The sequence below is a fragment of the Loxodonta africana genome, chromosome 18, assembly GCF_030014295.1.
Source record: "Loxodonta africana isolate mLoxAfr1 chromosome 18, mLoxAfr1.hap2, whole genome shotgun sequence".
Taxonomy (NCBI): domain Eukaryota; kingdom Metazoa; phylum Chordata; class Mammalia; order Proboscidea; family Elephantidae; genus Loxodonta; species Loxodonta africana.
Window position 1 is genome coordinate 15,924,724 of NC_087359.1, and position 22,686 is coordinate 15,947,409.

General features: G+C 46.6%; 1 protein-coding gene across 2 annotated transcripts in view; it reads right to left on the reverse strand.

Annotated features, from left to right (window-relative positions):
- The window catches only part of SEC14L1 (SEC14 like lipid binding 1), a 67,481-nt gene extending 50,530 nt beyond the window's left edge, over positions 1 to 16,951 (reverse strand). For both annotated transcript variants that reach the window (XM_064270681.1, XM_064270680.1), the window contains exons 1-2: positions 16,829 to 16,951; positions 14,706 to 14,798 (exon numbers count right to left, since the gene is read on the reverse strand). In XM_064270681.1, the coding sequence (XP_064126751.1) occupies positions 14,706 to 14,768 (63 nt within the window). In that variant the 5' untranslated portion in view covers positions 14,769 to 14,798; positions 16,829 to 16,951. The remainder of the gene's footprint in view (positions 1 to 14,705; positions 14,799 to 16,828) is intronic.
- Positions 16,952 to 22,686: the final 5,735 nt, after the last annotated feature.

A 22,686-nucleotide genomic window follows, 5' to 3' on the forward strand; every position in this document is an offset into this window, starting at 1 on the left:
GACTATGCAGGGCCTGTCAGGCACAGCTGCTTCCAAAGCTGGCCGCCCACACTCCCCACTCCCGCCACAGTGCTCTATTTAACTTGTCATGTGTACAGCTCTCTGCAAAGTCACTGGGCCTATACTTGGCTCAAACGCTTCATTTACATGTTAATTCCACCTCTACTCTTTCTGTGCTTGCTTTCAACCATTACAAGAGTATTCTCTGTTGCCCACAATGAAAGCACAAAAAGCAACCACGCACTGGAACGTCTGAGTATGCTTACCTATGAATACGATGGGTACTTAGTTGATCTCAAATGTTTATGTATTTTTTATTATCAAAATAAAAGCATAAAATTAACCAATTCAGTTAAAGGACTGCAGTTTGAAAAACTAAAGGTATACACATCTTTAAGTGGATCATTACACTTGTCTTTGTCAATAAACCCTGAAGGTCAAAGGCTTCACGTGCCACAATCACTTAAGCCCTTGGCAAAGAAGAACGTGTGGCGTGCTATACAACGGTTCACTTCTCTTCGTTCTCCATGTGCTTAATTTTATATTTAAAGCCATCACATGATGGATGAAAGGATCCAATGGAATCCAAACCATGCCATGATTTTCAAAAACCATTCCTAACCCACGGACTTTTGTCCAGTAAAGAGGAAACTGAGTATCAGTGTATCTACGACAGCAAAATAGCAGCTCTGCATACTCTCCTTCAAACCCAGTCGGCTCTGGCGGGGTACCGTTTCCCTTTCCAGAGCGTAAAAAATAAATTCGTGGATTTCAGAGAAGCATTTGGTGTTCCAGGGAACTGCAGCTGTCAGCTTTTAAAGAGACCATGTGTTTGCCCACACAGAGAACGCAGTGGGCTATGGAAATATTATCTGGTCTCGTGAACCTGAATACAAACTCCAGAGAGTCAGCAGGCTGATAGCATGAGTTGATTAAATCCATGAGGCAAGTATCACGCAAAAGCAAAAACCCAAAACCAAACCCACTGCCGTCAAGTTGATTCTGACTCATAGTGACCCTACAGGACAGAATAGAATTGCCCCATAGGGTTTCCAAGGAGCGGCTGGTGGATTCAAACTGCCGACCTTTTGGCTAGCAGCTGAGCTCTTAACTGCTGCGCTAGTATTAAATACCTGTACTACAAGTTATAACAGACCATCAAATGTCTGAGATTTAAAAACACTCAGAAAAACAAAACCAAATCTGCCCTGACTTGAACACTGAGAGTGCGTTGGGGTTGTCTGCAGAACTATCTTTCCTATCACCTCCATTCCCTTAGAGCTGCTGTTGTGTGTGCCGTCAAGTTGATTCCGACTCATAGCGACCCCATGTGACAAAGCAGAACTATCCCATAGGGTTTCCTAGGCTGTAATCTTTACGGGTCTTCTCTCCCACGGATCGGCTGGTCATTCGAACTGTCAACTTTTTGGTTAGCAGCCGGGTGCTTAACTACTGCACCACCAGGACTCCATCCCCTTAGAGCAGGCTCCCCTTTGCACTTCAGTGGATGACCACTGAGCTCACCTACTTCTCGATGTCCTTCCTTCCCTAGGAAGCTAAAAGCAATGGCAATCATGAAATGTTTATACTCATTAAACCCACTGCCATCGAGTCAATTCTGACTCATAGCGACCCTACAGGACAGAGTAGAACTGCCCCACAGAGTTTCCAAGGAGCGCCCGGCGGATTCCAACTGCTGAACTTTTGGTTAGCAGCCGTAGCACTTAACCACTAGGCCACCAGGATTTCCTATACAGTTATTAGATGTAATAAAATACAGTGGTTGAACTCCTCAAGGACTTGTCTTTCTGTTCTAGAATCTACAAAAGACAAAAAAATAAACCTAGAGAGATATGCAGTTTTTGGTTGATAGTACAGTCAAAAACTAGACTTTAAAAATGTACAGTATAAAACTACTCTACCTGAAAATTGGCAACTGAAGTCACAGGAATAATTCAGACAAGCTTAAGAAAACACACTCTTGAGAGCTTTGGCATCATTAAATGAAGTGAACAACAGCAGTCTGGTGAAGCTCACAAAGCAAACAGTCTCCTCTGAGTATATATTCGATCTTTATAAAGAAATCATAATTTAATAAAAGAGTGTCTCTTGTTAAAGAATGACTTAGGAGTTAAAATTGGAACCATTATTTCCTGTCCTTGAGAATAAAGAATGTGACCCAGCTGGTGCAACAGGGACTCACAAGGACACATCAACTGGGCCCTGAAGTATAAAAACGATAGCTGGGACAATCCTGGAAAACATCTCTCAGGAAACCTTTCCCATAAATACCCCGGTGGCACAGTGGTTAAGAGCTGGCTGCTAAGGAAAAGGTTGGCAGTTTGAGTCCACCAGCTACTCCCTGGACCGTAGGGGGCAGTTCTACTCTATCCTATAGGAGCTATGAGGTTTTGGTTTAGACAGAGCACAAAAGACCCACCCTTACCTTTCCACTCTTATCTTTTTACCTTTCCACTCTTATTTTCTACTAGCATTCAGTAAATAGTAAGATCTGTTGGACCAACAAAGACCCTCCTGACTGTTCTTACTGAAACTTGTACCAAGGATTATTAAGAAAGACAATTTAAAATGTAGAATCATGGCGATTTGGCAGTTTTTAGCCAAAAGGTGAAGCTTTTAATGATTTTATTCATTTGTTATGTCTATATATACTGTTGAGGTGATTTTATCCTATGACAAGAATTTATCCCTTTGAAAATTAAAAAAAAAAGATATAACTGAAACCAACTTCCTTTCTTCCTATTCAATTTACCTCAAATCAAATTAAGGAGCACTAAACCACTGTTCTCAGAGCCCTGGTGGCACCGTGGTTAAGAGCTATAGCTGCTAACCAGGAGGTTGGCAGTTCAAATCCACCAGCTGCTCCTCGGACACCCTATGGGGCAGTTCTATTCTGTCCTGTAGGGTTGCTGTGAGTTGGAATCGAATCAACAGCAACAAGCCTGGTTTTTGGTTGGTTAAACCTGAGCCTGCACCAGGATCACCGGGATGGCTTGTTAAAACAGACACCTGGGCTCTGTCCCCCGTTTCCGTGTCGCTACAGAATCAGAATTTAGAATTACAGTAAAACTTGTGAAAGCCAGAGCCAGTGTAAAGCGAAAACTTGCCAGAGAATGAAAACATAAACCCAATGAAGCCTGTGAGAGCCTAAACGAGCAAGGACTGCCTTGTTTTTCTGGGTCTCGCAAGTTTCCCACCTTTGATAGGGTACAATCTTACCATTTTTTCTGCGGCTCTTTTTAGTTAAAAATATTTGCGTTTTCCTCCTCTGACAGTTTCCCACCTTATACAAGTTCCAGCTTTCGCAGATGTACTGTATTTTCCACTAACAGACAGCAATAGAAAAGTGGTAAAACTATACCCTGTCAAAGGCAGAAAACTTGTAAGACCCGGAAAAACAAGGCATCCCACTGAGTTCCAGCTCTCACAGGTTTCCTGTATTAGAATTTGCAATCTAAATCGCCTTTGTGTTAAGAAAATTAAAATGAAAGACAACAGCTGTTTGGGGAAGAGCTTCCTAAATATCTCTAACATAAATCCTGCAATACAACCAAAACATCAATTTACTTTTTAAAAGACTACAGGGACCTTGTAGCTTTTAGTTCTGGCCTTGGATTTTAGTACATACACAGGCATTAAACTGGGAAAAAGAAACACACATTTTATGACTAAAACTCCCTAACGTTACAGAATAACTTTCTCATTAAGAAAAAAGAATCATGTACTACCCAACCTCTCAGGTTGGAATCTGCAGAGATCTCAAAAAGGAAATGACATTACCATTCTACCAGGGTCAAGGATTTTACCTTAAAATAAATTCTCTGTTCTGTAGGAGAACCACAGGAAGGACTTTTTAATCTAATCAGCGTTCATCACTGTGGGACAAACCCATTCAGAGCAGCAAGTGATGCAAGAGCCAGGAAAAGCCTTCAGTCAACTACCGTCATTACAAGCTTCAGATCACTGAACATAAACTATTTTACTGACAAAGCACGACGAAAGCAGACACAGTAAATACCTAAACACCTCCAACGGAAGAATATGTTCGATGTGCCAAAATTTTCATTACCAGAAGTGGAAGTAACACGGGAGCCATAAGCACACATTCCAAGACTCGCTTATTCATTCACAAATCTATCTGTGAGGACTTAGTGTATCCCGGAATAAAAAGCAAAATGACTTTGTTTCCATGCCTGAAAGGGAGCCTCCGTGGCTCAGCAGTGATGGGTATATGACAAAGGACCCTCCAGCGGCCAGCGGAGCACAGAGGGAATGAACTCTGACGAGGGGCAACTGAATCCTCCAGGGACCAGTTAGGTCCCGCCAAGTAAGAAAGAGGGGAAAGGTCCTCCACGCAGGCAAGGACAAAGGCATCAGGGCCCTGAAAAAGTACAGTCTAACTGTTGTTGTTGTTAGGTGCCATTAAGTGGATTCCGACTCACAGCGACCCCGGGTGACAGAGCAGAACTGCCCGACAGGGTTTCCTAGGCTGTAATCTTTACGGAAGCAGAATGCCACATCTTTCTCCCACGGGATGGCTGGTGGGTTCAAACCGCCTAACTTTCAGTTAGCTGCCGAGCGCTTAACCACTGCACCACCAGGGCTCCTTTTACAGTATGGTCAGGAAACTGCAAATGATTCCACATAACTAGGTGTGACGTGTATGTGGGGGCCTCTCATGTGGAGATTAGGCCACAGAGGAAGGCTGGAGGCAGACAAGGAAGGGCTCTGGGTACAAAGCTAAAGAACCTGAACTTCACCTTGCAGGTGAGGGCAGCCGCTGAAGAAGGATAACTAGAGAGCAGCACGGCTGGATTTATGGTTAAGAAATCTCTCTGTACTGAGAAAGGGGGGAGGAGGACGAGATGGGCTTGGGACTCGGTAACCAGAGGCCAGTGCAGGGACCCACCATAAAGTAATGAGGAACGAGCTGATACAGGGGCAGATCCAGAAATAATGGAGAAGGGGGCCTGGACAGGCCAGGACCTAGTCACCCACGAGACAGAGGGCTGAGGAGGGAGCAGGTAGGGAGGCTGAGGGGTCTGGTCACCCACAAGGTAGAAGAGTGAGAAGGGAACGGGCAGGGAGGCCCAGAGGTCCGATCTGGGTAGGGAGGTGGTGATGCCAGCGTTAGAGAGAAAGGAAGAGCTTCTGAGTGGTATCTTACTGGTTTAGGTTTTGTGTGTTTGTGTGTTGGTTTTCCTGCTCTGGTGTATTGTCCCTGTGTCAGTGCAGGGGAGGGAGAATTCTCTTTCAGATGAACCAAGTCTGCCTTGGAATAGTCAAATGGAGATGTCCAGCAGGCAGCAGCTGGGTGTCTGGAAGCTCCTGAGTGAGTCCAGACTGAAGGAAAAGCTTTGAAGTGTGTTGAAGCCATAGCATGTCAGGGGAGAGAGATGAATAGATATTTCTGAAATACCATTAACTACTCATTCAAACAACACCCATTATGGCCAAAAAACACAAAACAGCAAAACAAATGACAGAGAAAGAGTCCAACCGCACCCAGGAAGGCCAGGAGGTGGGTGAGAAGGGGAGGAAGAAAGATCAGAAGGCAGGGCCGGAATCCAGGCAACTGTACACTGGCAAATAGGTTTTTTGGTTATTCGACCTGGAAGGGGCTACAGAGGCTGGCCTCGAGTCAGGTAAGCAAGACATCCACAGGCCAGGCGCGTGGCAATAACCCAAGGAGCACTTACCGGCACATTAGTGCTAAACAAGGCAGTAGAGACCTATGAAGCACTGACGAGTGATTTCTGAATGAAAAACAGGTGCCCTACACTTGAAGACACGTACAGCCATTACCTCATACACAGCTATACTCAATTATACTCAATTACACATAAAGACTGTCTTAAAAAGGCTAGCACTCCGAAAATCAAATTGCACCCTTCATGACTCTTACAATGAAATATATGCTTTCTTTTCTGTTACAATCTGTAAAGTTACTCCACTAGAAATATACTGTCAGTTCTACTCTAATTCAGGCTTAACAATCAAGAAAGAAGGATCGATTATAAGGCCTGCCAACCCAAACCTGCTCTACAGCGACTTTCTCTGACCACTCTGGTGTCCCTATCCAGGGCTCTGAGGAAAGAGACCTCTCCCACCACCCACCTCGGGGGCCACCAGCTGGACTTTCACCCAGCACACACTGCATGTGCTCCGTCCCCGCCGATAAATTAATCCCTTCACGGTTCAACTGCTTTCTGTACGAAATATTAGGACCAATTCCATGGGTAAAAAATAATTATAAATAGAAAGACCCAATTTAATTTGGGAAGAAACATTTTGCACTTTATTTGCAGCTCAAAATTACCTATGAAAATTACAGGGACAGACGGGGAGTTGCCTGGCTTAGCCATTAGCTCCAATCCCCATCAGCACAGGTTTAAACGGAGCTGCAAAAAAGTGCCTGAATTGACTGATTTTAGCTCAGCACTTTCTCCTGGTGCCTACCTGCTGTGAGGAACAATGAGATCACCAAAAGGCAAAGGTCATTTTACAGGACAAACGATCTAGGTTCTCTAACAAATCAAAGGCATGGAAGTAAAACAAAAGGGAAGGGGGGTGTTACAGATTAAAGGAGACTTCAGAAACAATGATCAAATGACTGGGGAGGAGCTTGGTTTCATTTGAAGCAGGAGCCAAATGGCTTCTAAAAAGACACTTTTCTTTAAGACAGTTGGGAAAATCTGAACATGGACTCAGTATTAGACGGTATCAAGGAATTATCAGTAATTTTGTTAATGTAATAATGACACGTTGATTACGTTTTAAAAAAGAAAAAGGTCCTTAATGTTCCGGATACATGCTTAAGCATTAATGAAGGAATTAACAGGACATCTGAAATCTGCTATAAACGTACCGGGAAAAAAAGTGAAGAGAACCGGCAAAACATTACTAATACCAGAGCTGGGGGATGGGTATATGATACGGGGATTTATTACATCATTCCCTCTACCTGTGTATGTTTGAAATTTTCCAGAAGACAAAGTTTGAGAGTTTTTTTGTTTGTTCTTACAAAAAGAGTCAAGGTGAATCAGAGAGGAAGGGCGCTGAATCTGATCCTGCTTTATTTCTCCTTAAAGTATTTTCCTACTGCCCCACAACTTCCTTCCACCTAGCACGTTAAAAATAATCCAGGATGCGTCATGCGTCGGGGAGAGCGGAGTGAGAGAGGAAACTGCTTGGCTCTGTACAAAGCAGCGTTTAATGAAAGCATACGAGAATTGTATATTTTCAAAGCCAAGTGAAGTTGAATAACTGCACCCCAGCCTTGACCAAATGCAGGACTCCCACTACGACTTCCAAGAACTTTGTAACTGAGACAAGAACCCAAAAAACACCCAGTGCCGTCGAGTCGAGTACAGCCCCCACTGAACACTGACCAGGACCCTTGGCAGATCGCCAGAGAAAGTGGACATTTTTCTCCACTCCCAGACGTGAACAAAATTAGGGTTTAAGTCATCTACCCTAAATGTAAGCTGTTTACTCATTTGAATCAAAATGAAGCCTGCTGCATAGTAGGCTGCGTGAAGATCTAACAATACCTGTGTTAGCGAAAAAGACAGATTTCAGCATCACATTTAACTCTCAGAAACCTGGAAACGAGAGGCAGCCAGAAACGCAAAAGGCACAGGGATGACTTCTCAGGTGAGAGGAAGAGGATGTGCTTCAGAGTGAAAGATGGAATGAAAATATTTCATAATAACTGAAGTAATATTGAAAATCCGGTATGAATGGGACTCTTGAGACAGAGAAAAAAACAAAAAGACAAAAGAGGGGTGTTGGCTCAAAACCGCATCAGGCAGGGAAGGGCCGGGGGAAGGCTAGGGCGTCACCAGCCAGCAGGCACACTGCCCAGGGGAGGCTTGTCCCAAAGAGGTGTCCTACCTCTCGGGTTTCTGCACACCTCACACCAGACTCGACTGGGAGAACGCTCACCTCACACTGTAGTCAGACACAAGCCTACGCCAAACCAAAAAAACCCACTGCCGTCGAGTTGATTCTGACTCATAATGACCCTAACAGGACAGAGTAGAGCTGCCCCACAGGGTTTCCAAGGATGTAATCTTTATGGAAGCAGGCTGCCACATCTATCTCCCACAGAGCTGCTGGTGCGTTCAAACCACTAACCTTTCAGTTAGCAGCTGGGCACTTAAGCACTATGCCACCAGGGCTTCTTAAGTCTACCCCAGCCCCACATTCCTCCCTAGCTGTTGTGATACGCAAAATTTGCATGGATGAGATAAAAGTTAAATATAAATACAAATGCCCATTTAACAAACACAATCATACTAGAGTCATTTGCTTACATATAAACCGACTCATTTCACCTCCTACCTGGAAGTAGGAAAAGGGCCGGATGGGTGGAAGAGGGGAGGGGAGGACAGGGCTATTCCCAGGCCCCGTCTTGCTCGAGCTCACCCCTGTGGTCTAACTCCATGGCATCCTCACAGCAGTCCTGGGCTACTCGCTGGCCTGGGATACAGAGCTAAGTGTTGTACCTAGTCTCACAGCAAATCTCTTTCTCATCCTTTCATCCCCTCATCTTAGTGGGAAGAGAGTAGATACCTGAGAAAAAAACCAAATCCGTTGCTGGTGAGTCAATTTTGACTCATAGTGACCCCATAGGACAGAGAAGAACTGCCTGATAGTTTCCAAGGAGTGCCTGGTGGATCTGAACTGCCGACCTTTTGGTTAAGAGCTGTAGCTCTTAACCACTCTGCCACCAGGGTAGAAGAGGGCCTATAAAACAAGAGAATAAAACAAAAAAATAAAACGAAACAGAGGAGAGCAAAACCAAATTTTGTGGTTGTGGTGGGCCATTTAATCTATAGCTGTACACTGCCAAATAGGTTTTTTGGTTATTCCGCCTGTAAACATACACTGCTTAAACTGTTCTCACAATGTTTGCCAACATGGTTTTGTATAATTTATGAGAATGTACAAAAAAAAAAAAAGTTTGCCAATTTCATCACAAAAGGGCTTTGCTCCTAGGGGACCCACTGGCTAAATTAAAGGATCCGAGCGTGTTACTTCTTTCCTGTGGAGAAAACATAGGTTCCTTGACTGAAAACAGGATCAGTTATATTTTAGATCTGGGTTTCCATTAAACCCATTTGCCAAAATGAGCAAAAGTCACTGGCGTCTTGAGAGGCATCAGGGAAATGAGGCAGGACTTGGGTCTCAAAGGATCAATAAGGTGTGAAGAGACAGATAGGGAAAAGACAAACATAGATAACTTGCAAAAGAAAGGGGGGGGAGGGACAAGAAAAGGCACTGCATATGGCAGGACAGAAATGGCTTTACGAGTCCATGTTGGGAAGTTTCCATAATTTATGAAACAAGGTTAAGCACGTCGGGGAGGACACAGTTATGAAGGACCTTGGAGAAGGGGCAAAGGGATTTGGAAGAGATAATAGGAAACAACTCCAACAGAGTGCTGACAACATGAAAACACTGCCTGGCCTAGACCACAGGACGACTTCAAGGGATAAAAATGTAAGTGTGAAAACAAGCCAGTCAGCTTTGCAGTTCCTCCAGAGAGGGGGACCAGGGGCAGCAGTGATGGTGGGGCTAGAGAGGAGGGCAGAAACGCACCATCTAGTGGCTATGTCTGCTGAGGGGCAAAGATGATAAAGAGGGTCTGGGAGGAGGACAGTATTACTGAGTAAACCAGGGGAACTAGGATGGGTGGGTGGGTGGGTGAAGAGAGGAAAGAATGATTTGACCAAACGTGTTGCGATAAAGAGAAGCTGGTTATGATAATGAGAAGCTGAAGTAGGAACGGGTTACCGTTTCTCAGTTGTTACATAAAGCAGTGGAGTCTCTTCTATCATCTGTTTCATCTAGTCAAAATGACAGCTGTCCTCGCAGAAAGAGGATCACGAAGACCAAGTCACCGCCTGCCTTCCAACTGCCACCAGAAGACAGGTTCCCATGTTTTTCCTTCTCTCACACAACCCTGGGTGCGAGCCTAACCCGCCCTCTCCCATACTGCCCTCTACCACGCTCTTCCCGCCATCCTCTCACCTCCTTTATTTTTCCTTTGGATACTTTACTAAGGGGCCATTAACACTGGGGGGGGGGGGGCGGGGGGCTGCACATGAAATTGCTTAAGTTTTAAAACTTGTGTTTTATCTCAGAAATTTCAAAAAGAAACACTCCAACCCAAGTCTCTCAGAATTGCTCTCCCATTCCCAGTCCTTTTCAGTGGGATCCCACGTGAGACCATAAATCCTTTAGGCGCAATCACCTGGCATGTCCTTCACGGTTACTCTCTCCTCCCCACAAGCCAGGCAGAGTTGCTCCAGGAAATGCCTCAGAGTGAGACTTGGGAGAGCTGAGGACATCTTCACGGACAAGAAGCTTCACGAAACGTTTGAGGATAGCACTATCTGGGAGGCAGCACGGGGTAACAGAAGAACACTAGACTCACCCATCGGAGGATCTCCACTACTAATTACCAGTGTCAGCTGAACTTCCGAGTCTCAGATTCCTCACCCTGGAAATGGGGTTGAGCGAGGTGATCTCTGCAACTCACTGAAGACTAACATTCCGATTCTGGGTTAATCTAACAAAGGAACGCCCAGGAAATCCCACAACTGCCTGCTAAAAAACTTTTGCTTGTTTAAATACCATTTTTAATTCAAATGAGTTAATGAGAGTATTAACATGATTTCTCCACGAAACCAGTATTTAAAACCTGTTGCTGTCCGGTCGACTCTGACTCAGGGTGACCCCACGTGTTACAGAGGAGAACTGAGCTCCACGGGTTTTCTCCCTTGGACATAATCCTAAAGGATGCAGACCACCAGGTCTTTCTTCCACAGTGCTGCAGGGTGGAACCTTTCTGTAACCGATATAATGACCCAAAACAAATGATAACTTCCCATTAAATCAACTGAAAAGCAATGAATGTATCTGATACCCACTGTGTACCTATTTTCACCAAGTACTTTCTATCTAAACAATTTTCTGGCAATACTAAATAACAATAAAACTCTTGGTTAAAAAAAACACGCTGCCATTGATTCAGCACATAGCAATCTCACAGGACATGTTAGAACTGCCCCATAGGGCTGCCAAGGCTATAATCTTTATGGAAGCAGACTGCCACATCGTTCTCTCCAGAGTGGCTGATGGGTTCAAAATGCCGACATTTCAGTTAACAGGGGAGCATTTTAACCACTGCGCCACCAAGCATCCTAGGACAAACTAGGGCATTAAGTTGAGCGAGCGGCATTTTCTCCAAGATTTTCTCCTCACACACGCACAAAAAAACCAAACCCGTTGCCATCAAGTCAATTCCAACTCACAGCGACCCTATAGGACAGAGTAGTACTGCCCCACAGTTTCCAAGAAGCACCTGGTGGATTTGAACTGCCAACCTCTTGGTTAGCAGCCATAGCTCTTGACCACTATGTCACTAGGGTTTCCTTTCCCCTTACAGGACCCTGTAAATTAGGACTTTACCTGCTGATTACCTCATACCCACCACCTGCCACACTCTTTCAACATGGTCATGTACTTTGATTACTGAAGCATAATTCACCTTTTGAGATTCTCAAAGACACTTAAGTGAATCTATTAGTCCAGTTAGAACAAACAAACCTGTCTTGGAAGAAATAGAGCCAGCACGCTCTTTAGAAGCAAGGATGGCGAGACTACGTCTCACATGCTTTAGACATGTTATCAGGAGGGATCAGTCCCTGGAGAAGGACATCATGCTTGGTAAAGTACAGGGTCGGCGGAAAAGAGGAAGACACAGTGAGATGGACTGACACAGTGGCTGCAACAATGGGCTCAAGCATAACAATTGTGAAGACGGCGTGTTTCATTCTGTTGTACACAGGGTGGCTATGAGTCAGAATTGACTTGACAGCTCCTGATAACATTAGTCCTGTTCTCGCCTTAACTGTTTACCACCTTTCTTCACGCTGAACGTGAACTGAAAGGACATTTTCAGAGCAGCTCTAGTATTTATTGTTTTGTTTCAATAAGAAAAAAATGAAGCAAGATAAATACTGGGGATTTTGTATCGTACAATTACAGTCAGAAAAAGGGGCAAATGACATAAGAAACCCACTGAAGACTTAACATTGTAGTTTCAATCTAATTCTGGAAGGAAAAAGGTAACATATTTCATTTCCAGATTAAAAAGCATTTTCTAACAACTCAAAAAAAAAAAATTAACCACTGCTTCAAAAGGTGATTTAATTTTGAAAGATTGGTGGAGAACGTGGCTCAGAATAATTTGAATTTCTTCTGTAAATCCATGAATAAAATTGGTGAGGCGCAAATTCACAACTCTGAAAATAAGGAAGTCTTAGCATTAGACAAGCAAAATATCTCTTTATTCAACCTAGTACTTGGAGAAGAGACTACCTCTTGCCTCAAGCTATCGGTGTTGCACCCAGCTTTTTAAATCATACATAATGTTTTGGAAACGTAATACAGTGAAACCTGTAAGGGCTGGAACTCGACGGGACTGCCTTGTTTTTCCAGATCTCACAAGTTTTCCGCCTTTAACAGGATGTAATATTACCACTTTTCTATCACTTGTTTTAGTGGAAAATATTTGCGTTTTCCTTCTCTGACAGGTTTCCACTGTACACAGGTTCCGGTTTTCGCAGGTTTACTGTATAAGTCATGGTGCTGTGCCGGCCTCGCCCTCTGCCCACAGCCCCTCAGTGAGGCAGTGGCTTTGCTTCACACAATGCTGCCTTTCTGTTCCGACTCCCACCCCCATCCCCACCCACCCCGCTATTTACCCCCCAACTCGCACCAGTCCAGCCAAGTGACCAGTTAGGCCAGTGGCCCTAAGGCAAACCACCGGCAGCTGGTGAACAACCTAGATCTCAGGTCCAGAGGGAAAAGATGAACCAGACCAAATTTCTCTCAAGAATCTGACCGAAGAACTGTGGCAATGTTTGGTCACTCAGAAACGGAAAGAAGGCAACGAGAAATGCCATCAAGTTGAACTGGGGTCTGCGGAGCTCTGGCCAGCTGAGAAAGCGCATGTGAACTGAGGCCACGGGTGGAGGGGAGAAGACTCCAGTTGGCGGTGGACAGTGAGTCCCGTGTACCCAGAGCCAGGTAGTCACGTGGGGTGCAGTTCTAAGCACATCTGCCCCTGTGGCCCCAGAGCCCCCGGAAACCACACTCCAGGCCAAGATTCCAGAGTCCCAGCTCATGTTCCTGGGTTTCTGTGTGATTCTATGTCTTATCACTAGTAGACATCTCAGGTTAGAATGGAGCTCTGCTCCATACCACCAAATCCAACCTAGCACACGTAACATGCAAACACATACTATGCCAATCAGAGGCTATGTCATGTTATGACAAACAAGTCTTTCCAAAACTCACAAACCTAAATACTGATCAGTCCCAGTGAAACATAGTTCAGGGAAACGCAAACTAAAAAACATCCCCCCGCCTTCCTCTCACCCCTGACAGGGAAGGGGCACAGGGAACCCTCTGGGATAATGGAGAAAAACAGTCTGAATCTTCACAGCTGTGGCCATCACTGGTGTAGCTGATCCTGTCAAAACCAGTCAACCTTACATCCAACGTGTGGCTGTTTCCATATTAAATTACACCCCAATTAAAAAACAAACACAAAGCTCTAAATCTAAACTGTTCCTTGAGGGGACTGTATTTTTGTTTTTTAAACTATGGTTGTTTTTTTTTTAAACTATATTGATCTGGATAAATTTCACACATACAATGCTGGGCAGAAGCCAGACCCAAGAGTACCAACTGGACCTGTGCTTCTATTGAAAGAATAGAAACAGATAACATTCACCTCAGGTGCTAGAAGTCAGGCAGTGGCTACCTTTGAGAGGGGTGAGAGCTGGCACAGAAAGGGACCCAGGGGGACTTCTGGTGGTGCTGCTCACGTTCTATTTCTTGCTCCAGAGGCCAGTAACACAGGCGTGTTCGGTTTGAAATATTTTCATCAGGATGTATGTTTATGATAGAGGCACTTTTCTGTACATATATTATACTTTAAAAATAACAAGGAAGGGGAAGAGAGGGAAGAAAAGCCCTATACTGATCTAAAAGTGGCAGAAAAAGATTGTTGTTGTTGTTTTCTTGTTTTGCATCTGGTGAAATGCTTATTTTCAGCCAAACTCTTTGGGTAAATAAAGAAAATTACGATTTTTGTTATCCCATGTGTGGAATTCTAATGTGATTTGTAAATGTGATATAAGGGGAGAAAACTCATTTCAATGAAATCACGTGAATCAGTTACACCCCAGCCCGTGGTGCCCAGTGCCGAGACCACCTGAAGTAAGTCCACCCATACCCACAACCCCCTTCAGAGCAGACAGCATGGGCAGGGATGAGACTCACTCCACGGCCCTTTTCTACTTTAACAAAAACCCCACGAAATCCCGAGGCAGAAGTATTCAGCCAGAATCCCACCCCTGCGTTGTCACAGGGAGAATTAACTCAGCTTCGCACACTTCCCTAAGCACATTTTTTAAAAAATAAATGTGCAGACTGGATTTTTAGGAGCTTATATTTTGAAAACATTTCGTAGACTCTAGAAAAGGTTCACATGTATAAAAACAGTAAGTCAAAGAGGAGTGATGGAGACAAACAATAAATTCACAGATTATCAACTTCAAACAGAAAATAAGAAGCCAAAGAGTAAATCGCAAAGTACTTACAGCCATAATTAATTCAAAGGGGTGTTTATAGACCCGCACCGGTGACTGGTATTTTTGCACCATGATTGTAATAGAACAGGAATCCTCTCACACCTGCAAAACATAATCAAACGGGGTACATGCCATGATTGGGGGAACTCAGTCTGTATTCACACGTACCCAAAGCCAGAGGTAGAAAGGGACCTGAATAGGTCATAATTCTGTGCACGTAAAAATCATAAAATACTTAAATATGCAAGGGTGGGGGAGGGCATAAGACAATAGGAAAAGGTGAAGAAAGACATCAGCTCCACCAGCAGCAAACTGGGGGCCCCATCCCTCCTCTGCATCCCTGCACCTCTAAAGTGACTGCACCAGGTTAGATGACCTCCGAAATCTCTCTAGCTATGAAATGTTGTGATTCAAGTATTCTGATAACCAGCAGAAGTAGTTCTTGAATCGTTCCTTTCAACTAGGGAACACAGAAAAACACGTCAAGATATCAGGCCTGGAGATACACAAAAATAAAAGTGGAAAAAAATAACTGCTGAGTCTCAAATTATGGAATCCTCCCCCAAAAGCTTGTTATAATGGAAACTTTTCATCAAATCCTGTTTTCTAACTCTGTCCACTATGATCTCCAAGAAGTGTCTTCAAAGGACAGCGGTGCCAGGCACTCTGGCAGAAGAAGCTCGGCCGAAACCTCCACTTCAAACAGCTGCACTCTCTGAGCCTGATCCTCCTGTCAAGGGATCCTTCTGCGAGGCACACAATCGCCCCCTGGACTAAGCACTCAGCCCAAGCCTACGTGGACTTCTCTGAAGACACTTCCATTTGGAGTCTTGATGTGGCTATTTACTTCCCTATTAAAAGTGAGCAAAAAAAAAAAAAACCCAAAAAGTCTACTTGTTCTGCCAAGGATAATCAGTAAGAATGTTATTTTATGCTGAGAGTTGGCAAGAGAATATTCAAAAGTCCAAAACAGAATATCCTCAAGGAGTCCAAAGACTAGCTGTACAAGAAAAAAAGTTTACAAAGATGTATGTTATTCCAGAAATGCCCTACCTACATTACTGCCTTTAAACAGGCCTGGAACTTCTCAGGGCTGTTCTGTTTGGCATACCTGGCAGAAGGAACAGGTTACTGTAGAAACAGCCACCGTGCTGAAACTGTTAAGGACTGACTCTGGGTGACCTCTGGCAAGTCACCTGACTTCACTGGGACTCAGTTTCATCTCAGTGAAAGAGGTTTTGGGTGAGAGGATTTTGAAAGATAGCTCTAAAATGACCAGCGTTAGAGACGAGTTCCTGTGTTCTCTTCCAGATTCAACTGGAAGCCCTCGTTTAATCCTGACGGTGGGACTGCCTTGTCCTGGTGTACTGGGACCACGTTCTATTGAGTTATGCACGCCTTACAACGTTGGCTCACAGTCGGTACCCAATACTCTTAAAAATTGAATTGGGAAAACTAATTTTAGGTTATCTACCTGATAAGGGGAGAGTGATTACCAGGTACAATACAGGAGAGATGGGTAACGCAGAAAGTAAAGCAGAATGCTCGTCTAAGAAACGGTAACATCCCCTCGGGATTCCACGCCTGGCAGAACCCAAAGCGACTACACTGAAGAACACCCTCATTTCCGAGCTTCTGAACGCCTTTCAGGCGCCAGCTTGGGATGCTGTGGTCCGGATCAACGTCCTACGAGGGAATTCGGAGCTACAGCGGCCAAGTGGCACCCTGGACCAGGGCTGCCTCTATTGCATGACAATCGGTGTTCAAACACGAGCCGATGCCGGGACCAGTGAGTCCAGACCGGTGAGTCCATCCCGAGCCGGATCGGGGGCGCCGGGCAGCGGGATCGGTGAGGCGGAGGTGAGCTGGGGACCGGCTCCGGCCCCCAAACTCTGCTCGGGGAGCGAGAAACCAAGCGGGAAGGGGGCCACCAGGAAAGTCCGGGAAGCGAGAAAGGGCGGCGGGCCCGGGCCCGGGGAGGGCAGGAGGGGCACTGGCTCCGGGCAGAGCCCGGGGGGGAGCCGCAGGGGACGGGGCGGCGGGCGGGGGAACGGCCCGAGAAGGTCCCGGGAGCCGGAGGGGGCGGGCGGGGTCCAGGGGCGCGCCCGGACCCGCCGCGGCGACGCGCCTACCTCTTGTCAGAAAGGCCGGGCCCGGGGCGCGGGGCGGTGGGGGGCGCTCATGCCGGCGGCTCCGCGATGCCGGCGCCGTTCCACCGTTCTGTGGCCGCAGCTCTACCGCCGGTTCCGGGTAAGGGCCGGGGGCGGGAGCGCGGAGCGCGAAGGGGCGCGGCGAGGGCACGAGTGGTTGTTACGGGTGACGGTGAGGGCGGGGCCGAGGCGCCGGAAGGGGCGCGCGTGCGCGGACGCGGTCCCAGAGGGCGGAGGCGGGAGCCGGCGACGGTTGCTAGGGAGGGGGGAGGTGGTGACAACCGGCCCCGGCCCCGTACTGCGCAGGCGCAAGCTCGCGCCAAGGCGGGCGGAGGAGGAATCCGGAGAAGGCGTCCTTCGGCACCTGGCCCTGGCTCCTCCCATTTCCTGGGTTCCAGGCAGGGGGGCGGGTGAGGGCGGGGCGAGGGCGGGGGCGGGGCAGGGGCGGGGCTCGGGAGTAGAGGGGCGGCTCCCGAGGGGCTGCGAGCGGGGGGGATGGGCGGGGTTCCGCTGAATGGGAACAGGGAAGCGCGCGGGGTGTCAAAACGAGCGGGACCTTCCTCCTCTGCTGCGGGCCCCGGGGTGCTGGTCAGGCCCTCTGCTCTGAGGCCCTTCCCGGCCAGCCTCAGACGTCCCCCCGGGCTTCCTCATTGTTTGTGGACTGCTCAGAAGCCGGCTTCTCCCTGCGGTGCCCTGACCGGATTCTCGCCCAGGAATGGCGATGAGGCAGACACCAGGCTTGGAAGAGGCTGGGTGGAACCTAGCAGCAGCCTCGACAACACCGCCAGTCCTCCCTAGGGCCAGGTTATGGGGTCGAGCCGAGACAGGAGTCCAGGGGCGGCCCTTCCAGGAGATGAGGGGTCCTCAGAGGGCTGCTAGGAGCAGCACTCCAGCTCCAATTTTTAAATGTGAACATGAGACACTTAGGGGGCCTTGTGAGGGGCTGTGCATACCCTGGTTGCCTAGTGGTTAAGGGCTATGGCTGCTAACCAAAAGGTCAGCAGTTGGAATCCACCAGGCACTTCTCGGAAATTCCATGGGGCAGTTCTGGTCTGTCCTACTGGGTCGCTGTGAGTCGGAATCCACTTGACAGCAACGAGAGAGGAGCTTCGGAGCCCTGGTGGCACAATGGTTAAGCTCTCGGCTGCTAACCAAAAGTTTGGCAGTTTGACTCCCCAGCCGCTCCTTGGAAACCCTATGGGGCAGTTCTACGCTGGCCTATAGGTAGCTATGAGTCAGAATCGACTGGAAGGCAGTGGGTTTGGTTTGGTTTTTGGTTTTGAGAGGAGCTAATGACTAGAGACTGGAAGACACCAAGCATGTCCACCCACACAGTAAAGCTGGTTTTTTAGGCAGCATACTGATTCTCCATCGATGTCACTGGTGACAAGTTAGTCACCTTGAGTGGCTATACATTTATTCCAGCCATGCTGCCTTTGCACAGGGCAGTTTGGGAACTGTTTTGGGATTTTCTTCAAGGCCAGCTGGCCAGCCACATAAGAAAATCACCCATAACTTGATCACACCTTGTTTTTTTTTGTTTGTTTCTTTCGTTTTTTTAACTCAAACCGTCATTTTCCAGCTCGATCACCCACATTATTTGCTCTGCCTGGCTTTTGTCAGTTTGGGGAAATCATATCCACCTCCAAAAGATGCCTTGAGAAAGAGGTAACACAAGTGTGATGAGCCTCCGAAAAAATCTTCCCAGACATCTATCAGGAGAAACAGTGTGGCCCCAAAATCCTGATCTGATAAGCCTCTAGATGTAACCACAAACAGGAAATACAGAGAACAGAGGAACACATTAAATGACACCCCAGAAAACAATGAGCCAAGCACAGACCGTGGGAAACGCTGTGAGGCAAACACGTTCTTTATCAATAAATTGCTAAGGAAAAAAGAGGAGGAAGGCCAACCTATAGATCAAAAGAGACTGGGAGATTCATTGATCTGTATACTTATAATTTGTGGCCTATTTCCTATATGTATTATACTTCAATTTTTAAAAATTAACAGAGACTTGAGACAACAACCAATTGCAATATATGAATTTTACTTCCATCTTGATTTGAACAAATGAATAGTAAAAGAAATTTTTATGAAACGGAATTTTAAACACTATCTGAACATATAATGAGATTAAGAAATCACTGTTACTTTTTTAGGTGGGATCAAGGTATTACGGTTAATGTTCTTTAAAGAATCTTTTTTTTTTATTAACTTTTATTGAGCTTCAGGTGAACGTTTACAAATCAAGTCAGACTGTCACATATAAGTTTATATACATCTTACTCCATACACCCACTTGCTCTCCCCCTAATGAGTCAGCCCTTCCAGTCTCTCCTTTCGTGACATTTTTGCCAGCTTCCAACTCTCTCTATCCTCCCATCCCCCCTCCAGACAGGAGATGCCAACACAGTCTCAAGTGTCCGCCTGATATAATTAGCTCGCTCTTCATCAGCATCTCTCTCCTACCCACTGTCCAGTCCCTTTTATGTCTGATGAGTTGTCTTTGGGGATGGTTCCTGTCCTGTAAGAATCTTTACTTTTTAAAGATACATAAAGTGATCCCAACAGAGGAAGAGAGGGCTAAACCCATGGATGAAATAAGATTGGTCTCAAGTCAGTAACTGCTCATTATACTACTCTGTTGACTTGTATATGTTTGAAAATATCCATAATAAAACACTTTTAACAAAGATGGCTTGCCACTGTGGAAGACGGCAAATCAAAAGGTAATTACAAAAAAAAAAATCAAACCCATTGCCATGGAGTTGATTACAACTCATAGTGGCCCTATAGGACAGAGTAGAACTGCCCCATAGGGGTTCCAAGGAGCGGCTGGTGGATTCGAACTGCCGACCTTTTGGTGAACAGCGGTAGCTCTTAGCCACTGTTCCACCAGGGCTAAAATACCTCAAGCAACAGCAGTATCAGGTGTATTTATCTGTGTTGCTACAGGAGCCAGTGACTGGGGAGTGGAGGAAGGGCTCTCAGAGGGAAACAGCAGTTGCATAAGGACGTCTCCAAGGACAAATGAAGTCACTGGTGGGAATATCATACTGCTCAGGTGTGTGTGCGTGTAGACCTACAGAGAAGAGGCCCAAGGGCAGAATCCTGAAAAACTCCAAATATTAAGCATGAGGATATGGGCAAGAACCGTGAAAGATACTGATAAGCGGTTACAGAAGTAGGTGGAAGGAGAACTAGGAGAGAATCAAGATGGCGTGGCCACCAGGAGAAAGTTTAAAGTCATGCGCAGTCAACAGGGCCAAAGGCCAAAGACATTGAGTAGAATAAGGAACCAGAGAGGTCCCAGGCTTTGGCAATAAGAGAATTGCTGGTGTCTTTTTTTTTTTTTTACTGAACATGAACTCAACAGCATGCCGAGGACAGAAGCCAGACTCCAGTGGGTTGAGGAGAGAATGGAAGTCAAAATGTTAAGTGTAAATACTCAAGTCAATAGAACATCCTTTTTAGCAAATAACAAAAGAATTGTCTGTGTTCTTCTTCGAGGTTTGCTCAGCTGGCCCCCACACCCACTTTCTCTGTCTCTGGGGTAAGTAATGTTATCTGTAGGCTGAGAAGGGCTCACTTAATGCTGTGGAGGTTCCCTCCACCAAACCTGAAAATAAACCCAGGTTTTTTTTAACTAGTACAGGAAGGAGCCCTGGTGGCATAACAGTTAAGCTCTCAGCTGCTAGCCAAAAGGTTGGCGGTTTGCACCCACCCAGTGGCGATCTGCTTCTGTAAAGATTACAGCCCAGAAAGCACTACGGGGCAGGTCTCCCCAACAAGAAGCACAGCAAAGGCAGGACCGCTGGGACCGCAGTGTCATTAATAAAGATAAGGAACGCAGTGCAGCCACCCTTGTCTTTAACAGCCTACCTTCTCGCTGTCACAGACAGCCCCTGTAAAGCCATATCAGGAGAGTTTTTGGAAATGCCCTGAGTGTGCCCCTGGCTTGGTAGCACGCTCCCCACCTGTGTGTTGTCACCTTTCATATGGTGGATGGAGCCAGCCTTGAATTCCCAAGTCCTGGAATCTGTAGCAAGGCACTCTGTTTCCCTACAATTGCTCGGCTGAGTCCCCATGAGGAGCCTGAGTCTGCAGATGCCACTCCTGGTGTTGACCTCCTCTGGCTGATGTCAGGGTGCCCTATCAACAGCTCGCTTACGCGTGCACGGGCACCCACGTCAGGGGACAGGAAGCACCATGCATGGCTCAGTATTCTGCCCCAACAGGAGCAAACTGGTTTCTTGGGCTGCATCTTCTCCATTGCTGTCAGAGTCACCTCCAGGAAAGCATGCGGTATGGGTGACTCAGGAGGGCTAAGGGTGTAGATTACTGCAGGAACGGCAAGTGGAGGCAGGTGACAGTCCTGGCTAACATTTCATAGTCCAGAGCCCAATCTCTTCACCACCACAGCAAAGAAGCAGGAGACAAGTCTAAACAATCCCTTGGAACGTTACTGGAGTCGGGTTCAATTAATTATCAAGGTCTGCGCCAAGAGTGGAATCTGGTGGCACAGCGGTTAAGCGCTCGGCTGTTAACCAAAAGGTCAGCAGTTTGAATCCACCAGCTGCTCCTTGGAAACCCTATGGGGCAGTTCTACTCTGTCCTATCGGGTCACTATGACTCGGAATGGAATCAACTCAGTGGCAATGGGTTTGGTTTTTGATGCCAAGAGGAAGGAGTCCTCGTGGTGCAGTGTTTAAACGCTCGGCTGCCAACCAAAAGGTCAGCGGTTCAAACCCATCAGCCACTCCGAGGGAGGAAGATGCGGTAATCTGCTTCCATAAAGATTACAGCCTCGGAATCCCTATGGGGCAGTTCTACTCTGTCCTGTACGGTCACTATGAGTCTGAATCGACTCAAAAGCAACGGGTTCGGTGCCGAGAGGCCCAGTGGCACCAGCTGCCGTCCAGTCAATTCCAGCTCACGGCAAACCCCTGTGTGTCTCGGTAGGACTGTGCTCCGTACGGTTTTCAACCGCTGACTTTTGGGAAGGAGATCTCCAGTACTTCCTTCTGAGGAGCCTCTGGGTGAACTTGAACCTCCAGCCTTTTGGTTAGCAGCTGCGTTAACCGATTGTACCCCCCAGGGACCCCAAGCTCACTGGTTTTCACTCCTTATTCTCCAGTGGCCCTGCACACGCCCTATTTGTACGTTGTGCTTTGGTCAGTGTTACATGTCAGCACTCACTCCTGGGAAAGACCACTTTCTTATTTGATGGTAAAAGGGTAAAACAACCCGGCAAGGCATGGCAAATTCTCCTGACACCTCCAACAGGCAGTTTCCAGCCTGGAAAAGTGTGGGAAAATGTAGAGTCCGCTACGGGCACAATTTCCTAACTGAGCTCTGGCAGGAACTCAGCAGTTTTGGACTAATATCATTGGGTTTGAACCGCCAACCTCTCAGTAAGCAGCTGAGCACTTAACCACTGTGCCACCAGCATTCCTTTATCTTTCATAGCACCTGGCATTTACTGAAACCCCATTAAATATTGTTTGGGTTGAACTGAACAACAAGCCTTCGATTTGGCCTTTATTCTGAGTGAGTTAAACACGGCTCCCCATCACACGGACTGGGCTGAAGCATCTTTGGGGGTGACACTCTTGCCCCATCTGCCTTCAGACAGCTGGTCCACACCCTGTGGCACCATGCAAGGACACCAAGGTCAGGGAATCGGTTCGGCTGAGGCAGAGCACTGCTGCAATGAACACTGGGACGCCTGGATGCATCCGATGAGATTTGGGCTGACAAGGCTGACCTGAGGTCCTTTAGCTTTTAGCTCAGAGAAATAAAAATAGCCAACCCAATCATATTTCTTCACAGTT